General features: G+C 52.6%; 13 protein-coding genes across 13 annotated transcripts; 6 read left to right on the top strand and 7 right to left on the bottom strand.

Annotated features, from left to right (window-relative positions):
* Window positions 1-85: 85 nt before the first annotated feature.
* Window positions 86-2,017, bottom strand: HETIRDRAFT_145186 (uncharacterized protein). Its single transcript, XM_009542516.1, has 5 exons — window positions 1,866-2,017; window positions 1,042-1,815; window positions 664-988; window positions 432-608; window positions 86-375 (listed from the first exon to the last, which is right to left on the bottom strand). The coding sequence occupies exons 1-5, from the start codon at window positions 2,004-2,006 to the stop codon at window positions 188-190; spliced, it is 1,605 nt and encodes a 534-aa protein (XP_009540811.1). The 5' UTR covers window positions 2,007-2,017; the 3' UTR covers window positions 86-187.
* A 137-nt stretch (window positions 2,018-2,154) lies between these two features.
* On the top strand, window positions 2,155-8,865 carry HETIRDRAFT_58796 (uncharacterized protein; the record flags this gene model as incomplete). Its single annotated transcript, XM_009542089.1, has 21 exons — window positions 2,155-2,317; window positions 2,378-2,426; window positions 2,482-2,554; window positions 2,614-2,841; window positions 2,911-3,065; window positions 3,117-3,335; window positions 3,391-4,410; window positions 4,461-4,895; window positions 4,953-5,072; window positions 5,138-5,299; window positions 5,355-5,465; window positions 5,522-5,749; window positions 5,796-5,863; window positions 5,913-6,272; window positions 6,333-6,642; window positions 6,691-6,860; window positions 6,917-7,107; window positions 7,165-7,436; window positions 7,671-8,131; window positions 8,190-8,468; window positions 8,520-8,865. The coding sequence occupies exons 1-21, from the start codon at window positions 2,283-2,285 to the stop codon at window positions 8,863-8,865; spliced, it is 5,292 nt and encodes a 1,763-aa protein (XP_009540384.1). The 5' UTR covers window positions 2,155-2,282.
* Window positions 8,866-9,102: 237 nt separating this feature from the next.
* Window positions 9,103-12,722, top strand: HETIRDRAFT_121390 (uncharacterized protein; the record flags this gene model as incomplete). The annotated part of the gene is made up of 16 exons (XM_009542517.1): window positions 9,103-9,214; window positions 9,280-9,446; window positions 9,504-9,530; window positions 9,592-9,666; window positions 9,726-9,791; window positions 9,853-9,872; window positions 9,927-10,029; window positions 10,086-10,332; window positions 10,388-10,533; window positions 10,597-10,885; window positions 10,941-10,972; window positions 11,034-11,159; window positions 11,215-11,343; window positions 11,404-11,538; window positions 11,595-11,781; window positions 11,842-12,722. The coding sequence occupies 16 exons, from the start codon at window positions 9,103-9,105 to the stop codon at window positions 12,720-12,722; spliced, it is 2,742 nt and encodes a 913-aa protein (XP_009540812.1).
* A 190-nt stretch (window positions 12,723-12,912) lies between these two features.
* HETIRDRAFT_406701 (uncharacterized protein) lies at window positions 12,913-14,173 on the top strand. The gene is made up of 4 exons (XM_009542518.1): window positions 12,913-13,042; window positions 13,100-13,249; window positions 13,315-13,668; window positions 13,726-14,173. Exons 1-3 carry the CDS (start codon window positions 12,929-12,931, stop codon window positions 13,621-13,623), a joined length of 573 nt encoding a protein of 190 aa, XP_009540813.1. The 5' UTR covers window positions 12,913-12,928; the 3' UTR covers window positions 13,624-13,668; window positions 13,726-14,173.
* Window positions 13,713-14,398, bottom strand: HETIRDRAFT_437584 (uncharacterized protein). The gene is made up of 4 exons (XM_009542519.1): window positions 14,247-14,398; window positions 14,066-14,171; window positions 13,916-14,002; window positions 13,713-13,854 (listed from the first exon to the last, which is right to left on the bottom strand). The coding sequence occupies exons 1-4, from the start codon at window positions 14,300-14,302 to the stop codon at window positions 13,771-13,773; spliced, it is 333 nt and encodes a 110-aa protein (XP_009540814.1). The 5' UTR covers window positions 14,303-14,398; the 3' UTR covers window positions 13,713-13,770.
* Window positions 14,399-14,478: 80 nt separating this feature from the next.
* Window positions 14,479-15,905, top strand: HETIRDRAFT_431393 (uncharacterized protein). The gene is made up of 5 exons (XM_009542520.1): window positions 14,479-14,909; window positions 14,983-15,191; window positions 15,249-15,467; window positions 15,532-15,608; window positions 15,687-15,905. Exons 1-5 carry the CDS (start codon window positions 14,748-14,750, stop codon window positions 15,815-15,817), a joined length of 798 nt encoding a protein of 265 aa, XP_009540815.1. The 5' UTR covers window positions 14,479-14,747; the 3' UTR covers window positions 15,818-15,905.
* A 414-nt stretch (window positions 15,906-16,319) lies between these two features.
* Window positions 16,320-17,692, bottom strand: HETIRDRAFT_437586 (uncharacterized protein). Its single transcript, XM_009542521.1, has one exon. It carries the CDS (start codon window positions 16,833-16,835, stop codon window positions 16,584-16,586), a length of 252 nt encoding a protein of 83 aa, XP_009540816.1. The 5' UTR covers window positions 16,836-17,692; the 3' UTR covers window positions 16,320-16,583.
* A 5-nt stretch (window positions 17,693-17,697) lies between these two features.
* HETIRDRAFT_437588 (uncharacterized protein) lies at window positions 17,698-19,208 on the bottom strand. Its single transcript, XM_009542522.1, has 4 exons — window positions 19,111-19,208; window positions 18,457-19,042; window positions 18,255-18,394; window positions 17,698-18,196 (listed from the first exon to the last, which is right to left on the bottom strand). Exons 2-4 carry the CDS (start codon window positions 18,933-18,935, stop codon window positions 18,006-18,008), a joined length of 810 nt encoding a protein of 269 aa, XP_009540817.1. The 5' UTR covers window positions 18,936-19,042; window positions 19,111-19,208; the 3' UTR covers window positions 17,698-18,005.
* Window positions 19,209-20,152: 944 nt separating this feature from the next.
* On the bottom strand, window positions 20,153-21,590 carry HETIRDRAFT_377443 (uncharacterized protein). The gene is made up of 9 exons (XM_009542523.1): window positions 21,428-21,590; window positions 21,329-21,359; window positions 21,237-21,272; window positions 21,113-21,183; window positions 20,987-21,056; window positions 20,803-20,903; window positions 20,546-20,708; window positions 20,397-20,475; window positions 20,153-20,338 (listed from the first exon to the last, which is right to left on the bottom strand). Exons 1-9 carry the CDS (start codon window positions 21,430-21,432, stop codon window positions 20,322-20,324), a joined length of 573 nt encoding a protein of 190 aa, XP_009540818.1. The 5' UTR covers window positions 21,433-21,590; the 3' UTR covers window positions 20,153-20,321.
* A 607-nt stretch (window positions 21,591-22,197) lies between these two features.
* HETIRDRAFT_99271 (uncharacterized protein) lies at window positions 22,198-22,533 on the top strand (the record flags this gene model as incomplete). The annotated part of the gene is made up of 1 exon (XM_009542524.1): window positions 22,198-22,533. One exon carries the CDS (start codon window positions 22,198-22,200, stop codon window positions 22,531-22,533), a length of 336 nt encoding a protein of 111 aa, XP_009540819.1.
* A 1,748-nt stretch (window positions 22,534-24,281) lies between these two features.
* On the bottom strand, window positions 24,282-25,261 carry HETIRDRAFT_406708 (uncharacterized protein). Its single transcript, XM_009542525.1, has one exon. It carries the CDS (start codon window positions 25,185-25,187, stop codon window positions 24,915-24,917), a length of 273 nt encoding a protein of 90 aa, XP_009540820.1. The 5' UTR covers window positions 25,188-25,261; the 3' UTR covers window positions 24,282-24,914.
* A 68-nt stretch (window positions 25,262-25,329) lies between these two features.
* On the bottom strand, window positions 25,330-25,839 carry HETIRDRAFT_42232 (uncharacterized protein; the record flags this gene model as incomplete). Its single annotated transcript, XM_009542059.1, has 2 exons — window positions 25,330-25,598; window positions 25,665-25,839. The coding sequence occupies 2 exons, from the start codon at window positions 25,837-25,839 to the stop codon at window positions 25,330-25,332; spliced, it is 444 nt and encodes a 147-aa protein (XP_009540354.1).
* A 709-nt stretch (window positions 25,840-26,548) lies between these two features.
* On the top strand, window positions 26,549-26,827 carry HETIRDRAFT_447493 (uncharacterized protein; the record flags this gene model as incomplete). The annotated part of the gene is made up of 2 exons (XM_009542526.1): window positions 26,549-26,618; window positions 26,688-26,827. The coding sequence occupies 2 exons, from the start codon at window positions 26,549-26,551 to the stop codon at window positions 26,825-26,827; spliced, it is 210 nt and encodes a 69-aa protein (XP_009540821.1).
* Window positions 26,828-27,144: the final 317 nt, after the last annotated feature.

A 27,144-nucleotide genomic window follows, 5' to 3' on the forward strand; every position in this document is an offset into this window, starting at 1 on the left:
TCTTACGATTCCTACGATTTCCCTTCCCTCTGCTTTGCATTTCTCTTTCTTGGAACGCTTTCGCTCGCATCATACAATAGTTCTTACACCGTCATGTATTACACAATACCCACAACTAACAATATTTATGTCTGTACTAGTTACTTTTCTGTTGTACATATCTCTTATACATCGCGCACGCATCGTGTCAAAGCTTTCGCGTCTTGACCTGCTTGTCGCCTATGATCCGAGTCTGCTGCTTTATTGCAGCAGAGAACTGCTCTTTCACAACTTTCTTTTCAACGCGACGCGTTTGTCGACTGGCCTTGACCGCGTCCTTGCGTGCCTTCTTTTCCTCCCTGGTTTCTGCTCGAGGTCTAGTGATAGTGGTGCGTGCTATTCCAAACAGTATGCTTTAGAAAATATCACCCTCAATGTTTGGGAAGACTAACCAGGAATCATTTCGTCTATGGGAGATGGAATTCTATGTTGCCGTTTTGGTGCATTCACAGCAGGCGATTCAACGACAGATGGAAGGCCGGTTCGTGGATCTAGGCGTATCCTGGGCACGGGCTTACTTTCGCGAGCTCTAATCAGTCGAGGATGATTCTCAAGATTGGTGTGTGTTGCTGTGTTCGCCGTCAGGCGGATACTATAGGCACGGAATGATTGAGAGGAACTCACTAAGGACAGTTTCAACGTCCCATCTATATTTTTTGTCTTCTTTTGCCCATGCAGCGAAGATGTCATCGTCATTACTGTCGTCCAATTCATCGCTGCCCCTCTCCCTGACCCGGCTATCCTGGCCCATCGCCAAACGCAGAGCTTCCAATTTTTCGGCGCCTGTACCTGGTAGAGACGGCTTCATTTTCCCGCCAGATATCTCAAACTTTTCCAAGAATTCGTCCATGAGGTTATCAAAATCTTCACGAGAAGTGAGCAGCTGCGGCGCATCGTCGTCATCTTCTTCAGGGTCATCCTCCTCATCCGATGCGTATTCCTTCTCAATCTGAGGACATCATGAAAATGGATCTAGGGCTACGAGGCTCGGACGTGACGTACCTGATCGAATCGCTCATCAAGGGCCCTCAATCCTTCATTTCGGAACATCGATGAGCTAGTCATACTGTATCCTGAGGCGTCGGATGTGCTTTTTCGTCTCTTCTTCCCTCCCAAGACGGAGAACTCTGGCATGCGGCCGATCGTATCTGCGCCTTCAGAACACTCGTCTTCACCACCGGATCCACCGGCTCCAGCCTGCTGTGCCTTCTTGAAAGCCACGAACCTGGCCTCCCAATTATCATCTACTTCTCCCGTCGCAGTATCCGCCTCTTCCGAGACCCCATCTTCCACGAAGTCGTAGTCGGACCTCTCGTTTGGCGCTCTCTCGCCATCCTGAATCAGATTTTCAAAAAAGTCGTCTTCTAACCCTTCGTCTACAAATGCCTCGTCTTCCAATGCGTCCAGAACCTGTCTCAGGTGAGGGTCCATATCCGGCTGAAACCCTGCTATTGAGCTGGGAATGGCCTGCTGGCTCTCGACATTCCACGGTCGTTCCGATGTCGAAGGGAGTGATTCGGCCGGGAGGTCGCGTAAGGATATCGGTGTCTTCCCCTTCTCTCTAGAGTGCGATTTCGGAGCAGCGGGGGCTTCAATGAGAACAGAATCCACGCCTTCCTCCTGTATACCAACGTTCCGCAAGTGCTGCATGTAATCATAGTCGGTGTCATCGTAGTAGACGCCGTAGAGAGAGGCTTCGCCGATGTTAGATCGTGAGGCATCGTGGGCCAGGTCAGACGGAGAGAGTAGACTTTCTAGCTCAGCCTTTGACTTTCCCTATTTGATGTAAGACTGCTGTTGGATGTCGATGAATGTCCCAGGCGCACCTTCTTCTGGTTTTCTGGAACGAAGGCTTTGAGGACATGCTGCGACGCCTCAGGGTCGTGGATGAGGGGATCGCGCTGTGACCTGTGGACCAGCTGGAAGTGCTGGGCCCCTGGCTGTCGGAATATAGATTTTTGGGGCATGCCTCGTCGTCTGCGATAAAAAGGAATGCAGAGGAGAACACACTCCTGCCAAATCGGGTGAGCGCCAGACCATCCTCGTTACATAACCGAGCTGTCCCCACGTCCGCCGCATCGTTGAGGTCACGATCCTCGCAGAAGGCGTCCTTCGCCCATCCTCTGACTCCTCTCGCCTTGGACATCACCACCTCAACACCCACCCACAGCTCGTCTCTCTCCTTCGCGCCCCCTCTCGACGCGAAAGCACGGGCCCAAATCCTGTTGAGCACGTTCAAGAGCATGCAGCGCGAGCACATACGACGCGGTTTCTCTATATATGTGTTCATCTGCTGTCTTTAGCACATCTTTGTACTGACTACTGTTCTCTTATATACTGTTCATCAGAAGGTTGTTCTTGAGATCGACTTTTCCGGCAGTCTCTGGGTACGTTTGATTATGCTTCTCCAACACCCGTCGCCTCTGACAGCTCTTCATCCAGGGATATACAGAGATCACTATCGTCCCGACAAGCAAGGATCTCAAAACCCTTCATCTACACTCGCGTCAATGCAGTCTGTGTTTGAACATCTTCTTTGTCTTTACTTTGCTCAACATGGTCACTTTATTACAGCCATCCATAGCGTAACGGTCGCAAACCATCGCGCCGATTTCATTCATTACGACCCTCTCACAAATCTGTCTGTTTCCGATCCAAAGGACCTTCATACACACCCGGAGCTCAGGCGGAAGGTGTATTCGGCTCTGGCAGATGGAGACGAGGGAGAGTTGTCGATCGCAATTCCAAAGGAAGTGTCATTGAAACAATCTGGGAGCACCACAGGAGTCGTTGTCAGTGAAGGTGTGTCAATTTTTGGGTTGGAGTTCTCCTCGCTGGGGCTTATATTGCATTCGTGCACTGTCTATCAAGCTGCTACCCCTGAACCGCAGACTCCTGGTTTTGCGGTGGCACACACTTTAGTGGCGATCCCAGAATTCTCTCCAATCACCGTAAACATCGAATACAGCTTGCGACATCCTGTCGACGGTCTGCAGTTCATAGTGCCTTCGGACGCTTACCCATATGTGAGTGTATGCTATTGAAACCGCACTGGATTTCTTCCTGAACATGCACAGCGAGCTCCTCATGTATTTACGACACCATCGTCGCCAGACGCTGCGAGATGCTGGGTTCCATGCATTGACAATATCTGGGAGCGGTGTACTTGGGAGCTCGAGTTCGTTGTACCGCGCCACCTTGAAGACCGTGACGAGAATCCTCGTGCAGACGATGAGGAGGAGGCTGCAGACAGCCACCCTACGGTCGTAGTCTGCAGCGGAGAGTTCGTCGAACAGGTGTGTAGCATCTAAAGGCTGCACAACGCGCGCTTCATCTGCATTCCTCACCTAGGTCGCCCACCCATACAACTCGAACAAATCCATTTTTTTATTTTCCCAGAGCATTCTGACATCTGTCCAGCACATCGGCTTCGTTGCTGGCCCTCTGCACGTGTTTCCCATCCCGGCGGATCATGCGTCGGACGATGTGAATGGGTCATCTCAGCCGCTCATGCACGCGTTCTGTCTCCCTGGACATGAAGCACAGCTGGCAGCATCGGTTTCCTTCATTCGTCAGGCTATGACGTTCTATACGACGGAACTCGGCTCCTATCCCTTTGGCTCGCACAAAATTGTGTTCGTGGACGAATTGCCAACCATACGATTTGATACATCCACGCTATCAATCGTAACTGTCGATCTGCTGCACGGCGAAGACGCGATCGACCAGGTTTTCGAGACCCGTGAGGCACTTAGCCATGCTTTGGCGTGCCAGTGGTCTGGCATCAATATCCAGCCGAAGACGTGGTCAGATCTGTGGCTTGTCGATGGCATTGGCCTTTACATCGCGGGCTTATTCCTGCGGAAACTATTTGGTAACAACGAATACAGGTTCCGGCTTAAGAAAGACATGGAACGCATCTTCGAACAAGACGATGGATCTATGCTCCCGATATGCCAACCGCAGTGTCTTGACCCTCCCGATGCAGGAAGACTGCCATTCGTTCATCTAAAGTCGCCATTAGTGCTTCACATCCTTGATCGACGTCTGGGAAAATCTGGTACAGCCCTCGGACTTTCAAGGGTCCTGCCTAAACTGTTCCTTTCTGCCATCTCCGGCGAAATGCCCAATAATGCACTCTCTACGCATAACTTTTTACGGACGTGCAGGAAGGTCAGTGGTGTTGACCTGCGTTCATTTGCGGAGCAGTGGATCTACGGGAGCGGATGCCCAAGCTTTGGCTTTTCGGCCAGCTTCAACCGGAAGAAGATGGCAGTTGAGATTACTATGCGGCAGGAGGCGCCTGCTTGGAAATTTCACGAACATGATGAAGTCACCAAGGCATTGTACAAGCCCGTGCCGTTCTTCGAGGTATGTCTACTGCATTCCACGTCACACAGGTGAACCCATATATGTCATAGGGACAAATGACTATACGCATTCATGAAGCCGACGGCACGCCGTATGAACATGTTCTCGACATACGTGCACCGTTTAAACGCTACGAAGTCCCGTTCAATACGAAATACAAGCGTGTACGTCGTAACACCAAACGGTATCTGGCTCGACAAGCCGCGGCACAGGCGGCTGCGGAAGGTGATCAGGAGGCAGCGGAAGCAATGGGCATGGTAGACATGGGATTCGGGCTGGAGATCTGGGAGAAGGAGAAAGAGCGGGAGAATTGGAAAGTGGTGGACTGGACGGAGGAAGACGAGCAACTGATGAGTGGAGCGACGTATGAGTGGATCAGGATGGACGCAGATTTCGAATGGATCGCAATGATTGCCTTTGACCAGCCCGACTATATGTGGGTTTCCCAATTGCAACGGGACAGGGACGTTGTTGCTCAATTGGAGGTGAGTGTTTTGATGCGATGTCCGATTATCGGTTTTGTTCACACCGTTTGGTTGAAGGCGATCAACGCGTTGACCAAGATGCCAACGCCAGTTATTTCTAGCACCCTCACGAAAACGGTGCTTGTTACCAACTATTTCTACCGCATTCGTTGCGAGGCTGCCCTGACGTTGGTAACAGTAAGTCCGAACAAGATTTCGCTTTACGATATCATGTCTCAGCAGCGCATGTTCTTGTCCATCAGTGTGCGTTGCCCAAACTGGAGTTCCTAGGCCTGTTTCACCTTTTCAAGCTGTTCCTCCGCTATTGTTACGACCCCGAAGACCCACAACAGGATCTGTTCACTCACACGTACGTCCCGAGACCGAATGATTTTTCAGATATAGCAGAATATTTCGTGCGGCGGGTGCGTCTCCTTATTACAAATCTACACGGACGCAATTGAAGCTGCTCGGTTCTAGACTTTGATCAAAGCTATTGCCCAAGTTCGATTTGGGAACGGGAAGTGCCCTTCAGTTGTACGACAATTCTTGATAGACCAGCTGAAATACAATGACAACACTGCGAATCCTGTGAGTTTTTTCTCAATACAGAATGAGCCCATGTCTAAGCTGGCTGCTTGTTCTAGTATACCGACGCGTTCTACATATGCACTATAATTTCTTCTTTGGCGTGTGCTAGTGTTTCCACCGCCCCGCCGGAACATGGAGAGTTATTCCCAATGGAGACAAAGACCGAACAGACTTCCGAAGATGCCAATTTGTTGCAACAGGCGCTTTCAGAGGCTGATCGATATCGCAACATGGACAGACTGATTGCTTCACCTCACAACATCGTAACGATTGCTGCTCTCGAGGTGGGTCGCACGGAATCGCATATGTGCCGACACTGACTTCGTACAGTTCCGCCTGATCCTAAGTATGGCGAATCTGATTCCGAATGACCCTCGTATTTTCTTCCCACTAACGCGGTGAGAGACCTTGTTTCATTCATGCGCCTTTTACTCAGTGCCATACCAGTGAGGGGAACTACACTCAAGTCCGCATAGCTGCGTTCGACGCGCTTTTCCTCACAAAATGGTTCAACCCTAAGATTACGCGATATCTCTTGGCCGTCGTGGCGAATGACCCTTCACGCATCATCCGTCGTCACGTAGCTCGAAACGCGTTCCAGTCTCTCGCCCTACTCGTGTCCATGGGCGAACTAAAAGGTGGACCAAAAGAAAGCGAGTCTCTTTTGATCGAGGAGGACGGGACACTGCACGAGAAGGTTAAGGAGAACAAGAAGAGTGAAATCGATGTTCTCATCAAGGCTCTCAGAAAGGACAAAGAGGTGGGGAAAAACGAGGTCATAAGAGAGTGCTTGCTGCCTATTGCCCTGTAAGGTCCCCTTCTGTCGCTCTGTGATTCCAATTGACATCTTATTTGCCTTCCTCACAGTGCTCCTGATGTCGACTTTGAAGTCCGCTGGATGATGTTAAAGCTCGCCGACATCGTCGTAAAGGGTCACGAAGAAGCCCCGCCCAAGCTTTCTATCCATCTGCCGCCTCCAACTCCCATTATCGAAGTTCTTCCTCCTCTTCCTCCGGTAAAGGTACTGCCAGTTCGACCTTTGAAAACGGGCGGCCTGCCTGCCAGAAGCCCTCTTCTACCCACTCCTGTTCCCTCCAAGATCCGTCTCTTACCTTCAGGTGGACCTGCTGAGTCGCATCTGCTCAACCACCGCCCTCCCGATGGTACACACTCCTCCGTTGTCGGTGTGAAGAAGGGGGTTGCATTCCAGCAACCTCTGCCGAAGGGGAAAGGCAAGCAGAAATCCAATACAAAGAGTGTTCCGAAGGCGCAAAGTAGTGGTATGGGCGTGATGGATATCAAGGCGTGCCGCAACGCGTTGGGCAAGGTCAAGGCGAATAAGCACGCACATTGGTTTTTACAACCTGTTGACCCTGTCAGAGATGAAGCGCCTCGGTTGGTCGCTACACTGTTCCAGCTCAACCACTATAGACTCACCTCGGTGATTGCAGGTACTTTGAGATCATCAAGAACCCCATGGATCTGGGTACCATGAGTGCCAAACTCGAACAAGGGATGTATAGAGACCGCTTCGCATTCGAATCCGACTTCCGTCTCATAATCCGCAACGCGAAGACATATAACTCACCCGACACCTATGTCTTCAACGAGGCGGTTGCGATCGAGTCATTTTTCGAGAAGCGTAAGACTTCCAGTTGCCTCTATTCCCTCAGTTTCTGATGCTAAATGTTTATCGTAGTGTGGATCCGTATCAATAAGACCATCGACAGCAAAGCTGTGACAGGTATGAAGCCTGTGATGCCCATGGCTCCTCCACCGCTTCCGCCATCAGTTGCTGCTATCGCCGAGCCATCGAAGCCACGACCAATCCTTCCTCCACCAATTCTTCCTCTCTCTTCCGAAGCTGCACCTCGCCCGTCTATCAAGCTCAAATTGGGCGGAGGAGGACCTCCAGATATTTTGCAGAAGTCCACACCTGTCGCGAAGCCTAAACCACGCAAGCTGAAACCCGTGGGCAACCAGCGGCCCCCGCCAGTCGATGATGGCTCAATCGACCTGCTCGAAGAAGTAATTGCCATCGAAAGAGAGAAGGAGAAGAAAAAGGCTCATCAGCGCCATTCGGTGGAAAGCTCTGAGAGGCAGGACTCGTCGTCGTCGACTATGCCCATGAAGCGTAAGAAGCTGCATACTCCTGAAGGATCTACGGAGGACGAGATACTGGAGTTGGCCTCGCCGAGCAAGAAGCTAAGCAGACCATCGCCACCTGGGAAGGAGAGGGAGAAGAAGCCTATGCTCAAACAACCTGGCACAGTCAAGATCGGGAAGTCCTCACCCGCAGAATCTAGTACTCAAGTTAAATCTCCACCACCGCCTCCAGCCATCGAAAATCCTCGAATATCGATCAAGGTTAAAGACGACAGAACCCCCACCCCTACGTTCTCAAAACCCACCCCTACTTCCTCGAAGCCCACTCCTACCCCAAAGTATACCCCTCCCTCCAAACCCATTCCGACCTCTTCCAAACCTACACCAAATTTGTCCAGATCTGCTACTGCATCTTCTAAACCGCCTAAGAAGTCTCCTGTAGTTCAAGCAATGCCTATCAACAAGACAAAGTGTAAAGAAGTATTAAAGGCACTGTTAAAGCTTCCAGAGGCTGGTATATTCGCGAGACCTGTTGACCCTCAACTCGACGGATGCCCAACGTGTGTCCGCATACACTCTCACATTGTGAAGTGCTCATAGCTCTCGTTTCCTTCGCAGATATTATGACGAAATCAAGGATCCCATGGATTTTGGAACCATAGGCCAACGTCTCAACACTACCATCTACACGACGATGGAAGACTTCACCAAGGACATTGAATTGGTATTCAGCAACTGCCGACTATTCAATCCTCCCACCACCTATCCTACGGACTGTGCCGATGCTGTTGAAAGGTTGTTCAAGAAGGAATGGGCCAAGATCATGGAGAAGAAGCTCCCGTGGACAGAAAAACGAAGTTTACAGTCCCTCATGACCAACCTCGTCAAGGAGTCGATGTACGTGCTTTTGCTACTCCATCGCGTGTTTGCTGATTTTGCTGCTTTCAGATCCTTCGTGTTCAGAGAACCCGTTGATCCTAAGGTCCTTGGCATTCCCCAGTACTTCGAGATCATCCCTAAGAAAGATGCACGGGATCTCCGCACGATACGGCAGAAACTGGATACGGACAAGTATGACTCGATAGAGGCATGGGAGGCTGACATGGAATTGATGATACGGAATGCGATCCACTTCAACGGTGCAGACTCCGATGTCGGTCAAGTCGCAGTGCTCGTTCGCAATCGGGTGAAAGATATGTTGTCGGGCGTCAAGTCTCAGCAGGGGGTGAAGAAGAGAAAGGAAGGTGACAAACCCAACGGAGGGCCTGTGACGAAGAAGGCGAAGCTTGGGTGAGTTTGCGGCGATTGTGCTTGAGAGGGATTTGAATGGCTTGTCGAATGTTTTTCTTTTGCTTGTATTTTGTAACTTACATACGATACGCTCATCCCTGTATAATTCACCTGCTCTGACGTAGACGTCATGGCTTGGTATTTCTTGGCACCAACGGAGATGCAGATGTCGCTTAGATATGGAAATCTTCGCAACTACTCTTCCTAGTAACTGCGCTTGTCTTGCATTCAAACCATCATAATGCCCACCTTAACCACCACTTTGTTGCTACTCACCGTACTGGTCGTGCTGCTGCCTGCAGAAGCATACGCGTTCGGAGCAGGCGATATCCCCGATTTTTCATATCTGAACGGTCAGTACTTCTGAGTCCCTTTCTGCTAGAAAAACGATGCGATGAACTAGTGTCGATGTCGATAGACAAAGCTTTCCGTCATGGAGATATTGAAAACATCCTCACTGAACTGCTCAAATCGACGGGGAGTACTGCTGCAGGAGGTGGACTCCTTGAATTCGCGCAAACTATCTTGTCTGCAGGATCTGGTGGATCTAAATTTAATAAAGGGGATGTGAAGAAAGTGTACTTCGTGAGTGCCACGGCCTGTACTACTTATCTTTCCGGATGTTGAGTGCAATCTCTTCAGGGTAACTGGTTGCGTGACTACTCTCAGGTAGGTGAATCGAGATGGAAAAGGCGGGGGTATCCCTCTGATGCCATCACTGCGCCCTCAGGCGATGGATATTGCTGGCTTGCAGAAGCTTTCTGCGGATACCTTGGTTCTCATTGTCGCTGTCCTCGGCTTTATGGTACGTTGCAGCTATGTAGTGTCGTTTGGTTTGAGGATCTCATTGCCGATTCGATCTAGACATTTGGATTTGCTACGGAGGAGTTTGAGGTCACTGCCGAGAGATTAGGCGTGTACTTACCTGTAGTAAGTGCTTCGAGGGTCATTTGAACGCCTCTCAGAAGCTCACATTGTGCCTATTATTTAGGAACACATCGACAATCCGAAGTAAGAGAATCTATGACACCTCAGTTTATGTACTGATGCACAATGTTCGAACAGGGGCTACGCAGAGAAAGAGGGCGATGCTCGCCAATTCCATCCGAAGCTTCGTCCTCCCGTAGACCCTCGGGAACTTGAGATTGATCCCCGCACTGGCATGAAGGTTACCTTCATCACCTATATTCACGTCATGTCAGCAGTCTGACAGAATCCCCTCAGAAATATATGGCCACCGAAGGGCACGGCTGGGATACCTCCACAGCTCACATTCGACGCACGCTCCGAGCCTGCATCGAGCACGGCCGTCGATCACGCGGTCGGGAAGGTGCAGACTTGTTCGAAGCCTATCGGCTTCTCGGTACAGGTCTGCATACTTTGGAGGATCTGCTTGCCCACAGTAATTGGTGTGAGCTTGCGCTCAGGAAAATGGGTCATGAGCAAGTATTCTGCCATGTCGGAGACGATGGTGCCTCTCGTCTATCATAATAACCAGACAGACTTTTAACAGTGATTTTTTGCAGTTATTGTTGATACACCCAATGGTCCTGCTCCCCCCTTGATCACTGGGACCTTTGGAAGCGCCGACTTTATGCACTCAATGATGGGAGAGGCAACCGATCACTTGAGTCAGGCATCAGTTACTGATCTCTCTCAGAAGTTGAGCGACGTATGTGTTTATTTTCATACCGTACATCGTTCTATTTACGAAGTTTTACTTCTTGTCCCTCAGGCATCCAGTTCGGATCAGAACTCCAATATTTCTAAACTCAAGGACCTGCTATCCAAGCTCCCACTTGGAGGCGATAGCTCCTCGCAGATGGGCGAGGCTGAGTCTCTCCAAGCATCCTCTAAAGCGTATAGCTTTAACCCGGACGATGTCGCGCCGAAGGAAGTTCAGCAGCAGCTGTGGGCTTTATTGAAGTGGAGGGATGGGGTATACCGCGACGTGCTCGAGAAAATCGAGAAGATACCTGGTTTGTCGGAATTGATCGATGGCATCACAGATGCACTGAATGCCTGTAAGTGCTTATATGTGTAATGTGCTCTTTTGTCTGTACTGATGCTCGATCGAAGATGTATACACCATCTTGACACCCTGGTTGACAGTCAGTGTACCCAGCTATCTTGGCTCCCAATCACTAGCTGACGAGATGCGTGCCTCGGTAGCCAATCTTGAAACAAACTACAGATGTTCTTGGTGAGGGTAGCAAGGCCGTCATTGATTCTGATGACCAGTACGAAGTCTTCAATGACCCACGTGCCTCTGACCCGTCACACAGCCTGCTTTCCAAGGCAAGCTCTGCACTCGCCGACACACACGCTGGCCGGCACTTATCATGTCTTTTAGGACCACTTCCAACTCATCCTGAACGAGCCTGCTGGGAAGATTGCACAGGTGGTGGTGCAAAACACAGTGAACCTCATTGTAAAGGCATGGTTCGACGAGAGCGAGGATCCCAATCAGGTCATCAATCAGGTACGGTGGGCTCTGTAACTGTCAGAGAAATAATACAGCACATTGATGCGAATCGCATAGGTCCTTGAAGCCTTCCATCACCCATATTACAACACTGGCAACTCACAAATTCAGCATGCCATGTTTGATGCCATGGACAAGTGGATAGGCGGTCAAGGAAGCGAGAGAGAGACCACACTGGAGGCACTGACCAAGGTTTGAAATATTGAATTGCCGTATCTTTCACCTTTCTCACATGAGTCTGAACGTAGGAAAGTGTTCGCGAAGGCAAGAACAAGCGCCAGGGCTCGGATGATGAGACCGCTGCTACCCCAGGTGGCGCTCACTCGTATGACCAGGGTGCATACGGCAGGACCAGTCAATATACTGCAAGCCAGGACTATACTTCGTCGCAGGGCGGCGGTTACAATCAACCCCAAGGGCGCCGGTATGACGAAGGTTTGTAAAAACCACATTGGACTAAATCTATCAACTGAAGGCGTAATGTTACTCGTTTAGAACCAATTGGTTACGGCGGGGGGAGCCGTACGGGCTATAGCCGTACAGAATCAAACTACCAGCCTCCCGAGGAACCTCCTTACGGCCGAGGAAGCGAAACACTTTATGGGCGAGGTGATTCTCGGCCCTCATACGGTAGGCAGGAGGAAGGCGGTTATGGCGGAGGAAGAGACGAAGAACCGCCTTATGCCAGGAGGCAGGAACAATACCGAAGTGAGGTACGATCCTATGATAGACGCCAAGATGACGAAGGAGGATACAGGCCGTCATACACCAGTGGAGGATCAGAAGGGTACGCTGGAGGTGAAGGTTATGGATCTCGCCGTGAAGAAGGATACGAGCGTCCATCAGATTACGGGGGAGACTCGTTCAGAAGGAGCGAGCAAACCGAACCTGTAGAGCCGAGAGACCACCAACACCATAGCCATCATGATGACCGCCGCCAGGAATACGATTCTAGTGGTCAGGAATATGGCAGAGGTGGGGAAGAATATGATGCGGGCCGCCAGGGGCCTGAGAGGGAGACGGTTGGATACGGCGCAAGCCGAGAGGAGTACGGAAGCGGCACGGAGCAATATGGTGGAGGTAGGGAGGTTTATGAAAGCCAGAGACGCCCCGGATACGGAGAAGAACAACTCAGTGGATATAGAGACAATGAATCTTCTCCGTATGCTGAGCCTCCAAGACAGTATGGCGGTTCCGGCTATGGAGGTGGTCCTGGAGGATACGCTGAAGACGAACGCCGAGGTTTGCATCGTGGCGAAGAATCCTATACCGAAAACGAAGACGAGACATTTGGCGCGGAAAGACTGAATCTCAACGAAGGTTACCAGCGGCGTGGTGGATATGGAGGATCCGGGTACACCCAGGAGGACTACTGATGCAAGGTCAACGAGACATGATTTCGTTGCGGTTGATGAAGTTTGTATTTGTCGAACATGTATATTAGAGGTTCCACGTAGTGTTGTGCGTCCAATAAAATGCTCCGTGTTGCGCTCTACTACAGCAACCACCGCGCAGTGCGGGCCGGGAATCCGGTGCTGCCTTGATATGCCACAACTTTCGTACTGACACTCATACTGTTTTGATGGCTCACAACGGCTCCGGAGACTCGTCCTCCTCACATGTCGAACCAAATATCTATGAAATAGATCCCAGTCGTACGGCACGTCAAATTTACGCTTTGGGAGATGTTGAGAAGGTGTGTACACTCTTTTCAACAGATTCAGTGGCAGAGCACATCGACATTCTATTGCAGGACATATCCCGCCTGCTTTCACTGGCTGCTTCGTCCATTTCCCTGTTGACTCTCCCGCAAACGGACGGACCGGACGACAATCTATCACAGGGTGACGAACGGTCAGAGCAGTTCGTGCTGGAAGTAAGCGAGTACTTCGAACGACTAGACGTGAGCACCTCTTCGCATGTGCGAAAAGTGAAGTATCACTTACAGAAGTCTGTCTTTGACCGTAGGCTATCCAAATTGCCATTCGCTCCTCTCTCGCCCATATTCGCCAATCACGTATTGCGCCTTCGGCGATTGATGCTCCTCCGCCTGGGTTTGTACCTTCTGTGACAGGCGCTGATATTCCTCCACCTACCAATCCAGGAGATGGGAATTTATCAAATTCGACTACAGAATCGTGTGGGTTACAAGAAGAGCGCATAGAGAGAGACGCCTGGCGCGGAGCGTTGGATGCGCTGACGCGAATAAGGGATCAGCGTTCAAAGGAGTTCAAAGAAAATGAAGACATGGCGGATGCGACTGCTTTCACGGGTTGAACGAGATTGAACGTTCGAACCATGGATGATAGAATTTTGCACAAGGTACGTATTATATACTATGCTTACTTTGTTACTGGATATAGCGTCCACTTCCATCAGCTTACACTCGATGCATTCTACATATATTGGATAGCACGCTGCCTCTCAGGCGCTGACTGTCTCGAAAACCTCCTCTGCTTTCATCAATTCTTCGTCCTCTGCGAATGCAGGGTCTTTCTTGGCCAAAACCTGGAAAGAAGAGACATGATACTCAAACCTCGAATGGCAGATGCAGGAGATATGGACATACGATGACGTCGCGCAAATCCTCGACAGCCTTTCTCAGGCGTTGATCCGTATTTACGACCATTTTCTTCGACTCTTCCACCAATTTCGCCTGCACGTCGTCCCATATTAGCATGGATACTGGTTGTTCACTTGAAGCCAAGGCAGCACGCACCGCGTTCCTTACACCCCAGTCCTCTTCCCCCTCTGCCCTGAGCTTATCGAGCTTGATTTTGTTCTCTACTACCTCATTCTCGTAAACTTCGTGTTCCTTGAAAACCCTATGTTCCACACGCCCGCGCGCAACCGAAAGCAATTGTCAGATCGACTGGGAGATCACAATGCAGGCAGCTGACCTCTTGGCTACCCCAGCTTGGATCTTGAGCTTTCTGCGTGTAGCGGCCGCGTCCATGTGCTGTCGCGTAAATTCACGTTGGCTAGTTGATGATGACAGGAGTTGTTTTCAGTCTTTTGAAATGGTTCTGTTGCCTATGGACTCTGCTTCTGCACGCGACCAAATTTGGAGTTGATGATGACTTATCTCATCGATGATTGACGGAATTACGTAAGTAACCTTTCGTTACAGATCTCAAGACTCGCTAAAGAATCTATTACTTAGTCTTCAAAATCGTTGCACTGTTGCACCTGATTATTTTAGAAGCTCACAGCGTGCAACGTGCATGCGCTTGTCCTTCTCACGGACATTTTTCTAAATGACCCCGTGTGAAGTTTCAGGTGGTTTCCCCTGGTGATAAAATGGGCTCCCTTCCTCCAGAGCTCTTGACTTACGGTGACTGCGTCTTTTAGGCCTTGCCGTTTGGACTAGGACTCTGTTCGTGCCCACGATCACTGTCCGAATGTTGGCTTTTATCTTTGGGGCCCTGACTGCCCTCCTTGCATCGCAGAGCGCTCGCGCATCGCTGGCACCAGCTCTACAAGCCCGTGCCCTTACAGCGATCCAAGGCACATACAACACGACTTTTGTGCACGTCGTCACAAGCAAAGATCATGCACAAAGTGTACGTGCAAAGCCTCCCACTGAACGCTTCCATCGCCGTGTCATTTACGCCGACTTTCCTTGTTGCGCTGTAGTTGGTTCCATCCCAGTACCCGCTCCTCCCGGTCAACAAGACCCTTTACCCGGGACTCTCGGATGATCAGCACCCCATCGTTCTCGAGCTCGGGCGCGAGGCCAACGCCGGCCCTCCAGGCCTCGGAATTCTCAGCTTCCAGGAGGCCAAGATTGAGGTCCCTGACGTCCAACGCGTGAGCGACTCGGATCGACCCTTTCTTCACAAGCGGCAAGCATTAGAGTTGTCCATTGGATCCAGGATTGGGCTGATATTGCCTTTTCATAGATGGATCGCAGTCGATGATGGCCTTGACGTAGTTGGCTCGTGGGTGCAGTATGGACTGAACACCTCGCTCGAGACGTTTGCGCCCGCGAACAGCAGCAACTCTTCTTCATACTCATATACTGTGCAGGGTGCAATTGAAGCGGAGCTCAGCGCTCTGAGCAAGGAAGAGACTCCCCGTTTTGGCTTGGATACATACACTACCGGCGCCACACTGCCATGGTAAGTGGAGCCGCAGAGTCGCAGACCCTCCTTCCGCATTCGAGAAGCTCACGGCTTGGACCAGGTTCGGCACGTACCTACTCTGTGCACAGCACACCTACAACTTCACCCACCCCGTAGAGCCCTTCGTATTCACTAAAGGTCCGATCTTTCCCATCACATGATCATGTTAGCGACGGAGTTTACTGATATTCTTCATCACTCTCTACGTCTATCTAGGAACTGTTACTCTATACCCGCCATACGCCGGACCCAACGCTACCGGTCCCATCACGCTCGAAGCAGCAGGCGTCCATGTGACAGCTTCGTTCGACATATCATATGCACTTGCGTGCTCTGAATTCTTCTAATTGTATGGCCTGCGAGAGGCACATGGGGCTCGCAATCGCCCAACCCATTATGTATTGAGGGATAGTTTACGGAATACCCTTCTTTTCCAACACAACACGCCAGATACTGATTCTGGAGGGTCACGGCGCAGCAGCGAGCGAAGACGCGGCCCTCGATCGACCTTTGCACTGCCCGTCGGCCGGTGAGCGGCTCGGTGTTGAACATGAGACTCAACATACAACGTCAAGGCTCGGTGTTCAAAAGCGTCTTCGATCTGGGGCTCCGCGCCGGCACCAGGGCGCTCGGGAGGATCTCCCCAGATCTCCCCAGTCTGCCATTCTGTGTCCACAACTGGAGATCTTCTCCATCTGATCCGCTTGATGGGCCTCTTCGGCTTACTTGCGAACCGAGCTGTGCACGAGAAGTTCTTGCATAGCATGTTCTGTTATCGAAACTTTTTGTTGCGAACAGAACATCACTGACACAAGTCGATGGGGAGAACAGTGCACAGTGCACACTCACGACGTTCCATAAAATAGGCTAATCATTGCACGTGTAGTAAGAAAACTGATGTAGGTGTAACTAACATTCAGTCGCAAGCGCCGTGACCGTAACTAGACTCGACGCTCACACTCACAATACAAGAAGCAACGTAGCCGACGAAGAGAAATGGGAAATCAGGGACGAGGAGGGATAGATATGATGGTAGGTTACGACAACGCATGTCAGGGACCATCAAGTCGGTTAAGGTACGGGGGAAGCGCAAGAATATAAGGGCATAGAGGGCTACATGGGAGTACTGTCGTGTGCAAGTAAACAAGGAGGCAATTCACAAGGAGGCGCGCGCCCAGCGGACCCAGCTCGGGGTGCGAACGACGGCTCCAAGGACACAGGTCCAGTGCGACCAAAGAACGTCTGACTAATACTGCGGCACCGCGCGGCGTTAGGTGCACAACCAAGCCACTCGAATACGGGCACCTCAACTCGAGACCCGCGGCGCGAACTAGCGCGCAGGCAGGTCCGAGGAAGCGCGGGCATGAGCAGCTGATAGTGCGCACACTCGCACGCGCGGGCGGACGGACCGGTAAGACGGGGGTCGGTGGAGGTCGTGTTTGATGCCGTAAATGCTACTGCCACAAGGACGACAGGCGTAGCGCCAGACTGCCATCATCGCTTCCGCGTGATCCCGCGTGAACTTAATGAAGTCCATGCTTGTCGGATAGATGACAGAGCACGAGCGGGAGGACGGAGATAAGTAAAGAGATGAGATGCGAATGATGAGAGCCGAACGGAGGCGGAAGCGTGCTTGGGGTAGTCGTCGAGGTTGCGGTGATCAGCCGCACGCCGCCACGCACTACATGATGGGGGAGGATGGGCGGATGGGGAGAACATAAGTCAGGGATATCAATAATATAAGTGCACAGGGTGGTGGCGGACGCCTCAGTGGGAAAGGCTGGGAATGCAGTTCGTGAGAGTCGTGGTGGGCGTGGCGAGGTAGACGAGGGGACAGATATGATGCCAGTGTATCGGCGCGCACGAGGAAATTAGGGCGGATGCGAAGACTCAGCAAAGAGTTCGCGAGTGTGCGTAGGCGAGGGGACTCGGATGGAGACGGAGGAGGAGACAAACGACGAGTTCAAAAAACAAGAATGTGCCGTGTGCGGGTGGGCGAAGCGCGCCGCGGCTCATAGGAGCGGCAGTCAAGCGCCTCGAGCCTCTAGGTGCATCACGGTCTTGTGTCGGTGTCGTGTCGCCTCGGGCATCTTCGTCATCGTTGATGATCACCTTCAAGTTGTCGGTTCGTCGTGATTCGGCAGTGGCGTTGTCGGCGTCTAGAACGAGGTGACCACAGGTCAACCGTCAGCTTCAGAGGCGGACAAGGAATGTGGTGCGGCGCGGCCGCGGGATGAGGACTCCCAGGATTGAGTGAGCGTGGAGCGCATCGCCAGATGCGCATCCAGCCTAAATCCTCCCATGGACGAAAACACCACCTAAAATGCGACAAGAATGATGCGAGGGAATAGGGGATATGCAAATGAGTCGTGAAGGAGAAAAAAATGTCCATGGTAATAATGTAGTATCCCGCAGTCCTGGCAGGGATCCAGTCTCATCGATCGTCAATAACATAACAGCAACAGCCGTTTTTTTCGTGAAGAGACCGCGAAGCGAGTGCGCAGCTACGCATCGGCCTCCCAGGACAGAGGTCAATTAGTAGGCGGCCGGAGCCTGCTGCTGAACGGCAGCAACGGCAGCAGCAGCGGCAGCGTGGCGTTGCTCGGCGGTACCGAGCATCAACGCCTCATTGACCTGGCGAAGTCGCTGGGTCTCACTTTCAGCCTGCTGAAGTCTCGTCTGCAACTGTTGTTGCGTCATCTCCAAGTACTTGATGTGGGTGGTGGCTGTCGGGAAGTGCATCAGTCGTCGAATCACTAATTTGCGCCAGAGAAAAAAACTCACCCCGGTCCAACAAAGACACCTTGCTGGACTTCTGGTTAGAAACCGGAAGGGCGTCTTTGAGACGACGGTACCCATCACGAAGCTCGTCGCGCCTCCTCTGCTCCGACTCGATGCGCTGACGACGAATTTCCTCCCGGCGACTGGAGGTGCAAAAACGGTGATGAGACAGATTCGACGATTATCGAAGAGGGAAAAAACTTACACTTCATTCGAAGCATTGCTGGTCTGGACGGGCTGGAAATCGTCGTCGTCATCGGAAAAGTCCTCATGCTTGCTCGCGCGGCGCTTGCGCTCGCGGGTGCCGGAAGTGCGAGGGGGCATCACGCTCATGGGGTTGTAGCGATGCGAGCGGGGCACGGTGGCAAGCGACGGGGAGTGGGTACCGCTGCCGCGACTGGTGCGGCCGGACTGCATGCTGTCGGAGGACATCTCGCCCGCGCTGAGATTGGAGAGCACGGGAGGGTAGATGTGAGTCGGGGTGAAGGGGCGAGCGGGAGAGCCGGCGGTGTAGGAAGCACCGATGTAGGCGTAGTCGTTGAGCGGACTCGAGAGATTGAGGGGAGCAAGACCGTACGGCTCTGCAGCCAGCGGGTAGTTGATGTAGTCGAGGCTATTGAGGGAGTCGTACATGAAGTCGGGGCTCTTGGGGTGGTCGGGGATCTGCTCGAGGGGGCCTTCCATTGAGAGGAGAAGAAGAAAGACGAGACGAGGCTAGAAATAGAAAAAAAAAAGTGTGCGGGTGGTCGAGACGATCGTGCCAAATAATTGAGACGGAATAAAGCTGGGACCTGAGGGGGGAGAGACAAGGTAGTCAGAGAAGGTGATCGGAGCGACGGGAGGACAAAGAAAGACGGACGGTCGCAGCACAGAAAAAGAGGAGGGTGCTGGGATGGAACAAAAGGACAAAGAATAAAAGAGGAGGAGGCCGGCAGAGGAGTGCGGGGAGCCGGGGGAGAAGGAGAGGTTGGGAAGAAGTGCGACGGATTGGCGTCCGTTTATATGACCTCGACGGTGCCTAGGGCCCGGAGCCCAGCCGAGCCTGAGCTGCCTCGTGTTCCCGGCCTCGGCGCCCCGGCCGCGCGCTCTTCACACTCTGCGGCCACCATCGGGGTCTCCCGTCCGCCGTCCCGCCCCCTCGGGTCCCTCCTCCCCGATTCGGTGTCCGGCCCTCTCCTTCTGTCCCCGGGTTGACTTAGCCTTTCCCCCCAGCCCTCTTTCTCCGACCGCTCCCCTTCACCCGCTTGCCTGCCTATCATCATCACGCCTTCCTTGTGAACATCCGACGCGGCGTCCCCGTCATCGCAAATTTTTCGTTTCTTCCTCCCTCGCCAGCCCGGCGGACGCGCTCCAGCAACTCCAGCAATCCGTTATACGTATAAAGCCCGCCTGCTCCTCCCATCGCCATCGATCTTCCGAGTCTATCTCATCAAATACCTCTCCAAGGCCCGATCGCCGAGGAGACGTTTCTCTCAGCTACTAGTCCGCCGTACTCGCAGACGCGGTCCATAATATTCTATCCCTTATTATGCTTCCGCTCTCATCTCTCTCTCTAACGACACCAACACGAGGTCACCACCTGCACGTTGTTTTCATATTTGTTCGCATCTTGCCTTTCGTTTCTGTGTCTCTCTGTTTTTTTTCCCTTCTCCGATCAAATGCGCAGCCCTTTTTTTTCATCCTTCTCTTGTGCTCCGCCGTCGGACCCGCACCCCATCACACTCATTCCCGTATCCAGCCGCCCCAACTCGCTCTCGGAAGAACCATCGCTCCTCCTCGCTCTACTAGGACACATATGGCTCATCATAGCGCAGGGGCCTGCGGGTGCCACAAGCACCGCATAGCACTATCGGGGACAACAGAAGCAACAGCGCCCAAGCGCCTGAGCGAATCGTCATTAGGTTCGTTAAGATATCTCATTATGGAAAGGAGCGCGGACGGCGTAAAGTGTCGTAAAGGTCGTGAGTAAGTCGTTAATAAGGAAGAACACAGCCCCATCGCGAGAAGGAAAGTCCACGTCCATGACAGCGAGAGATCCGGGGAAACAGGCGAGAAGGTCCCCGTCTGGGATTAAGCGTTATAATAACCTGCATGCCCGCAAAGGCGTGGTCAAAAGACGCGACAAAAAGATCACGGGAGACTCACCTCCAACGAACGGGCCTTTCATTGTCTGATAATGCTCCAGCCGCTTGGAGAACCGCCAATTGAGGAAGACCATGTACATCTGGCCGAACGTGGGTTCCGCCATCAGTTATCACTGCGGCGAAGGTCTGGTGAATGAAGCTGGCACTGACCTGAAAACCGAGATCAACCAGCAAGGAGATGATGAATGCGATGTTGATGTTTGAGAAACCCTCGGTGCAGAAGGTCCCTGGGATGGTCCCAGTGCTAGTGGTCTCAGCAGTGCTCGACCACACGACACCACCATTAGCGCACTCCCATTCGATCTTGTCCTTCCTGCGTGATCCGGAGGATGTTCAGTACAAGTTCCGAAATTAGAATAAACAAGAGACGCCGGCAGTCCCGTGAGAGAGAAACGGAGGTCCCTTACCCCCGCTGTAGCTCCACGATCATAATTACTGCACGGATCGCCGAAATGACGAGCACGAAGGGCCACAAAAATTTGCATACACGTGTCCAGATATAAGACCTCTAGCGGCAGAAACGACGCATCGGAAGAAATCGTGAGCAAGCATTCAGCCGACAAAAGGTGCGCAAGGAAGCGAGGCGCTTACGTTGGAAAGCGCAAGCATGTTGATCAGAGCAGTTGCGCCGACCGCCATAGCAATCCCACCATAGATTTGTCTGGAAGGACAAGACGTCAGTGGGGAGCAGAGTCAACGAGAGCGATCACTCATTACGCTTCAGGGTAATTGAAGAAGAAGTATGGGCCCCATTTGAACAGGAAGATTCCGCCCACAACGCTGTAGAGCTAGAAGACAACATCAGAAAAAGAGAGCCAATGAGAGCGGCAATGGACGATACCAGAATCACAACACCCCAAGCGATGGCACCACCCCGCTGGACGATCGAGCTTTGAGGTCAACAAAGGCATTTGGAATCGCGTGAAGACTCACAAGAGGGAGGAGAAGCAGGCAATTATCACACCTAGAAAACCCATTGCACGTCAGCACAGACCGCACAGCATCGGTGATCAGCCTGCGCGAAGTACGCACCACATATCGTCAATAAGTTAGAAGAATAAATCAAGCCTATGGAAAGGTTGCGCGAGATGTCGAAGACTGGCGGTCAGTGAGGTCCGTGCGGAATTTTTTTCTGTTTTATGAAGCTAAATTGTCAAATCTTGAGAGCCTGCAACGCCGTGGAGCGTCGGTCGACGTTGAGGAGGGCTTGGGAGCGGAAAGAGCCTTGGAGGTTGCACGTTCGACGTCACATAGTATGACACAGGGCTATGTCACGCAGCCGAGACCTAACCCTATGCTCATTCTTATACACTGCAGGTTCAAACTCCTCCAGAAACGTTGTTCGCACTGCAACACTGAGTGGGATTCTCACAGGGTAGCAATGCGCATCGACGGCGCTAGATGTTCATAGACCCTTATTCTTCACTTCCTCGCGAGCTATTCATATCATGTGAGTGCCCCTTCGGATGCACACACAAGCTCTCCTAGGTTCCTGTTCTCTATCAAGCAATGCGAACTCCTTCGCTCTACATCAGCTGTCTGATCCAGTCCCACAATGGGTAATGTATCACATTACCATGCGGACGCTCTGCTCCTCTGACCGAAATTGAGGAGTACACAGAGAATCTGCGGCTTCCATTTGGCGCCTTTCCCAAATAACGCACTCACCGGACATGTAGGCCAACTCCGCTTCGCTGACTGCCCCAGCGAAGACCGGAGCTTCAACGACTGCAGAAAGAAACAGTAAAGTTAACCCGCATCTTTGTTTTCCTTGAGCGCTTAAGCACCGAACTCTCCGCGCCATGTCGTTCGCTGCATCTCCATTTCTTTGCACCGATAGACTTCGCTTCTCTGTCGAAGTGCATACCCCCTCCTGGGCTTCGGTGTTGGCGGGGTCCATGCACGGTGCACTCGGCCCACCGTTCCCGCTCGCTTCCTTCCCCGCACGCAGTAGCGCCACAAAGATACCACGTCACCTTCAGGCTCTCGATGGGTTCCTCTACGCAACTGATCTATATCTTGCAGACTCCACCCCGATGGCTCACAAGCCCCGCACTATGTGCGGCCGTATGATCTCCAGTCTGGACTCCTCCATGGAGATCTCAGCGTCCGGCGAAGTCCCTTACTTCGTTCGGTAGTTCACCCGGCACGTTGATCTGTCTCATCTATACCTGATGCTCAGTCATGGGTCGTAGTGCTGCTGTCCGTGCCAACTGGACGCTTCGCTCACATAATAGTATTCACAGGTCGCTCTTTGTCAAAAGCCTCGCTTGCACGCCATGCATTTCATTGATTATTTGCTTCCGAAATGATGAACGGATGCTTTGCTTCCGGCTCCCCCCGTTGTCGATCGATGGGTTTTTCAAAATGGTTAGTTCGAAATTCCCCGCAAGCGCGCCGTTCGCCTGCTTCATATTGCGTCGTGATCTAGGCTTCTCGTTTCTGAAGAGGTTTCGATGAAGCGAAGATGGCTTCGTCACTGTCAGTTCTCAGCACTAATGTTCCGGCGATGAACCTCTGAAAACATACATGCATAGCGCGAAGAGAATGCTGATCGGCTTCGATATATCCCTTGGGTTCTGATGGACGGTTAGCCTTTCTATTGAATCCGCGAGGCGCACCGAGAGTGTCTTTTTGATCTCCAAATCTCCTTCTGTCTCGTCCGGTTCACTGGCTCCCTTGGAACCTGCGACTAGCTAAGTCCTCTGTGATCGTGACATATTCATGTGCCCTTGCTCACGGTTGGCACCTGGCCACGGATATTTGGAGCTCCGGAAAAATACATGTACGCCCACAGCCCAAACTTGACAGCACTCACAGAGTGCATTGCTCGGTGTAACACGTAGCACAAGCAGGCGGATCGTTCACGTAGTCCAGTAGCGTCCCGATACATTTGAACATGAATCTGAACCTCGTCCTTCACGCCCGCCTTGTTTCTAATCCTCTAGGAACGAAACACGCCTTCTCTCGACATTGGGGCCACATCCCTGTTTAGCACTGTCATATGCGGGCAGAATCATAAACACCAGAGTTGCTAGGAACAGGGGTATTCATCATCGCCATCTACGAGGGTCTAGAGACGACGGACCAAGACTACTCCGCAACGCCACCGCATCACTCCAAGGGTCATCGCACTCGCCATCGATATTGACCAGTAGAGTAGTTGTAGGCGGTGCGCTGCTGCCGCCCATTATCCTCGCCCATCTCATCCCCATCCCCTGTGCTTGACACCTGTCACTTGTCCTCGTCACAAAGGCAGCGTGTCCACCGTTTCACCAAGTAGGCCTTCACCTGTACACGCCTTCCGCCTTGCCTCGTTGAGTGCGCAGAGGGCGTTCGCTCATCCCACGCTGCTCGCATTATGCCTCCATGGGTGATGCTGGTGGCCTCAGCTTCGCAAATCTCAGCCGGCACCCAGGGATCGCCGCGGCCACTTCTGCCAGCCCTTTTGCCCCTTCCGCCCGCAACGTGTACAACACGTGTTTTCGCCTATCACCCAAATCCAACCCGGGACGCTCCTTTCCTCGAGCACTCGAGCAGAGAGGGAAACCCATCGATATCGCTCGGAGATCTTCCCGATTCCACTCTTCCCTCTAGCCTAGCCCCGCCCTTCCGCAGCGCTGGCCATTGACTGCATACTCGTCATCGTTATTCTGAGAACCATGAGGAACGGTGTCGCCGTCGGCTGTAAGATGTATTCTTCCTACTGAGTTCCCAGGGACTCCCCAACGATATACATACTTTCCCTTTAGATCAAATCAAATTCTCCGATACTTACAGTCCATGCTTCTACTGAAGCGAAAGCGAAAATTGATTCCGTTGACCCATGAGGTGCATGTATCGGACATCAGACATCCAGTCGCAAAGCGACCGCCGACAAGTTAGAGGAGCGCGTGAAAGATACACAAATTTGGATTGCATAACATGAGACAAACGACTACAAGAGATACAAATGCGTTAACTCCCCTTCATGGCCAGAAACATGTGAGCCAACACCAGTCAAGTATACATCGTCCGATAGAATAGCACACCGCCCCCACCCGAACGCCCACCCGCTGCTGGAGCGGGAAGCAACGCAGTGGTCTTCATCAAGAAGACACGATGCGGACAGTCGGCGGGCACGCCCAGCCTATTTGTCCAACACCACTGCCGTAGGGGTCTTTGTATAGGAGAGTGCGACACACCGTCTCGCAGGCACATGTATATCAGCTTCGCTTTGACCCACAAGATTTCCGCCGTCAAATCGTAGACAGTTCGTCAAGTGTCCGTTCAGTCATACAATGCCCGTGTCCTTCGTAATGTCATCGCGTTCGAGTGTCCTCCATCTTGATGGAAGGGCTGGAATCGTGGGGAGAAGGTAGAGGGTCGGAGAGAAGGAAGTGAAGGATCCCGACAGAGGCAGAACGAGGGCGATGACGGGGAGATGCGGTAAGAAATAACCAATGACCAAGGCGGGGGACGAGGGACGGTACGATGTACGCGTCATCCCCTGAGAACTTCGCCTTTTCGGTGTGCGAGTCTAGAAGCCTTGATCGACAAGATATAGCAGATCGTAATCAGCAGCAGCGAAGTGTGATGCGATCGCAACCTCGGATGGTAGTGCTTTCCATAGCCAGCCCACAACGTCGAGTCGTGGGTCTCGCGAGAAAACACCGCTGGTCGGAAAAGGGCGAAGGAGGATGGTCGCGCAGCAAAACGCGCGGCGTTGTGCACGATCCCCCAACGCCGATGCCATCGACCAAAAGCGGGCCCCGAATAGTTGAGCGTCTCTCATCCGCAAGTGCCCGCCCATGATGAAAGTGTAGAAAGGGTGAGATGGACAGGACGAGATATCTGAGGGAAAGAGAAATACAGAATGTTGGAGAGATCGGAAAGATGTGGCAAATGTACAAGAAATAAAGGGGAAATAAATGGAGCGATGGGGCCGGTCGTAGTCAGTACCCGCCGTCAGATGGAGACGGGCTCGATTCTTCGCGAGGCGCCTCCTGGGCTGATACCGAAGTGAGGGAGTGGCCAGGCGCAGAGCCTTCCGGCGGGGGAGACAAGGGCCGGGCGTCAACACCCATTGACATCGGAGAAGGCGTGTTCCCCAGAGAAATCTTCTCATTAAGAGAGCGGAGTCTCATAACCTCTGCTTCGATTGTAGCCAGACGTTTCTGCAATTGTTGATTCATTTTCTCGAGCTGGACGATGTGGTTTGTAGCTAGGCCACATGAAATCGGAATTTAGCCTCGGATCGATGGGGAACGGTGAATTAATGATCCCGTACCTCGCTCTAGGAGCGACACCTTGCTGCTCTTCTGGTTGGACACGGGCAACACCTCCTTCAACCGCGCATACCCGTCGCGAAGCTCGTCGCGTCTCCGTTGTTCCGCCTCGATGCGCTGCCTCCGCGTCGCTTCCTTCCTCGTGTGCGCGATGGTCTCTGCAATCGAGACAACCATGTCCTCGTCCGAATCGTTAAAAGAATGACCTCGACTACGGCGACCGGATGAGCCGGAGGGAGAAGGGGTCGGGTTGTAACGTAACGGGTTTCGGTGTACTTGGCTGCTGGCTCTGGATGAAGATGGCGAGCCGGTACCGCTGCTGTTACGGGTATGGTAGATGCCGTCTGCAGAAGTGTCTGATCCGGAGATGGGGGGCGAGAGGGGGTCGTACATATTGGGACTCGGAGGAGGGGGGGAATTGGACAACGCCATAGGAACGTGTTGCGGGGAAGAGCTGTACACCTGGTTTGGATAAGGATTGGAGGTGGGCATGAGGCTGAGCCCGCGCAGTTGGAAGGCCTGCTGGAGCTCTGAGGACGAGAGCTGGCCTGCATAGAGTCAAATGTGGCGAGAGAGGAGAGAGATCAACACGAGAAACGTGGGGGAGGGCAAGCGGTTGGTACCCACGCGGATTGGGTGCGGCCTGGGTGAGTTGCTGCTGGTACGCGGGCATGGGAGCGTTGGGATACACGAGGTTGTAGTGTTCCTCAGGCTCCGCATAGAACCCGTAGGAGGCGCCAGCGGCGAGGGCCGCGTGATCGTCTATGTGCTGGTGAGATGGGTCCATGAGGGTCGTATGGGATCGTGCAGGTGGACGCGGCGTTGTTTAAAGCGAGAAGAAAAGAAAAAGAGAGGGGGGGGAGAGAAGAAAAGAAAAGGGGAGACAATGAAGGAAAACAAGAGGAGGGGAGTGGCGGATTCTCGTTTACGTTCGCGAGAACGAGAACCGAGCGCGGGTTCGTCCCCAAATCCCCGTCCTATTCTACTCTCCAAGCTTTCTCACGCCTGCCGCAAACACTCCAAAGGCGCCCGTCTTATCGTACAAACAATGCTCTCATTCTCCTCCTCCTCCGCCTCCTCCGCCCCCTCCCCGCCATCTTCCCCCCCCCGCCCCCAAACAGGTCCTCTGCGGCCTTCCACCGTGTTCATCGTCGTCGTGCGATAGCGGCCGCTCCATGCCCCGATAATCAAAATCATTAGTTTGATGATCTGCGCTGAACACAAATCATCCGTCCCATCATCATCTCCCCCATATTTAAGCAGACCCAGCCACACCGCCCATACAGGCAAGGCTTGTGCTGCTACCATCGAGTCCGTGTGTGTTACGCCCGATCAACAAGAGTCATCGCTATACAGAAGTAAAGGCGCACAGCAGATACCGCGGCTCGTGGAGTACGCGCCCGTGTGCTTTCAGACTCAGCAGAGGGGCTTTTGTCCCGAGTTATGTCTGCCAACCATGGAATCGCTTGATGCGTGCCGGTA

Source organism: Heterobasidion irregulare (assembly GCF_000320585.1).
Source record: "Heterobasidion irregulare TC 32-1 unplaced genomic scaffold scaffold_01, whole genome shotgun sequence".
In the NCBI taxonomy this organism is placed as follows: Eukaryota; Fungi; Basidiomycota; class Agaricomycetes; order Russulales; family Bondarzewiaceae; genus Heterobasidion; species Heterobasidion irregulare.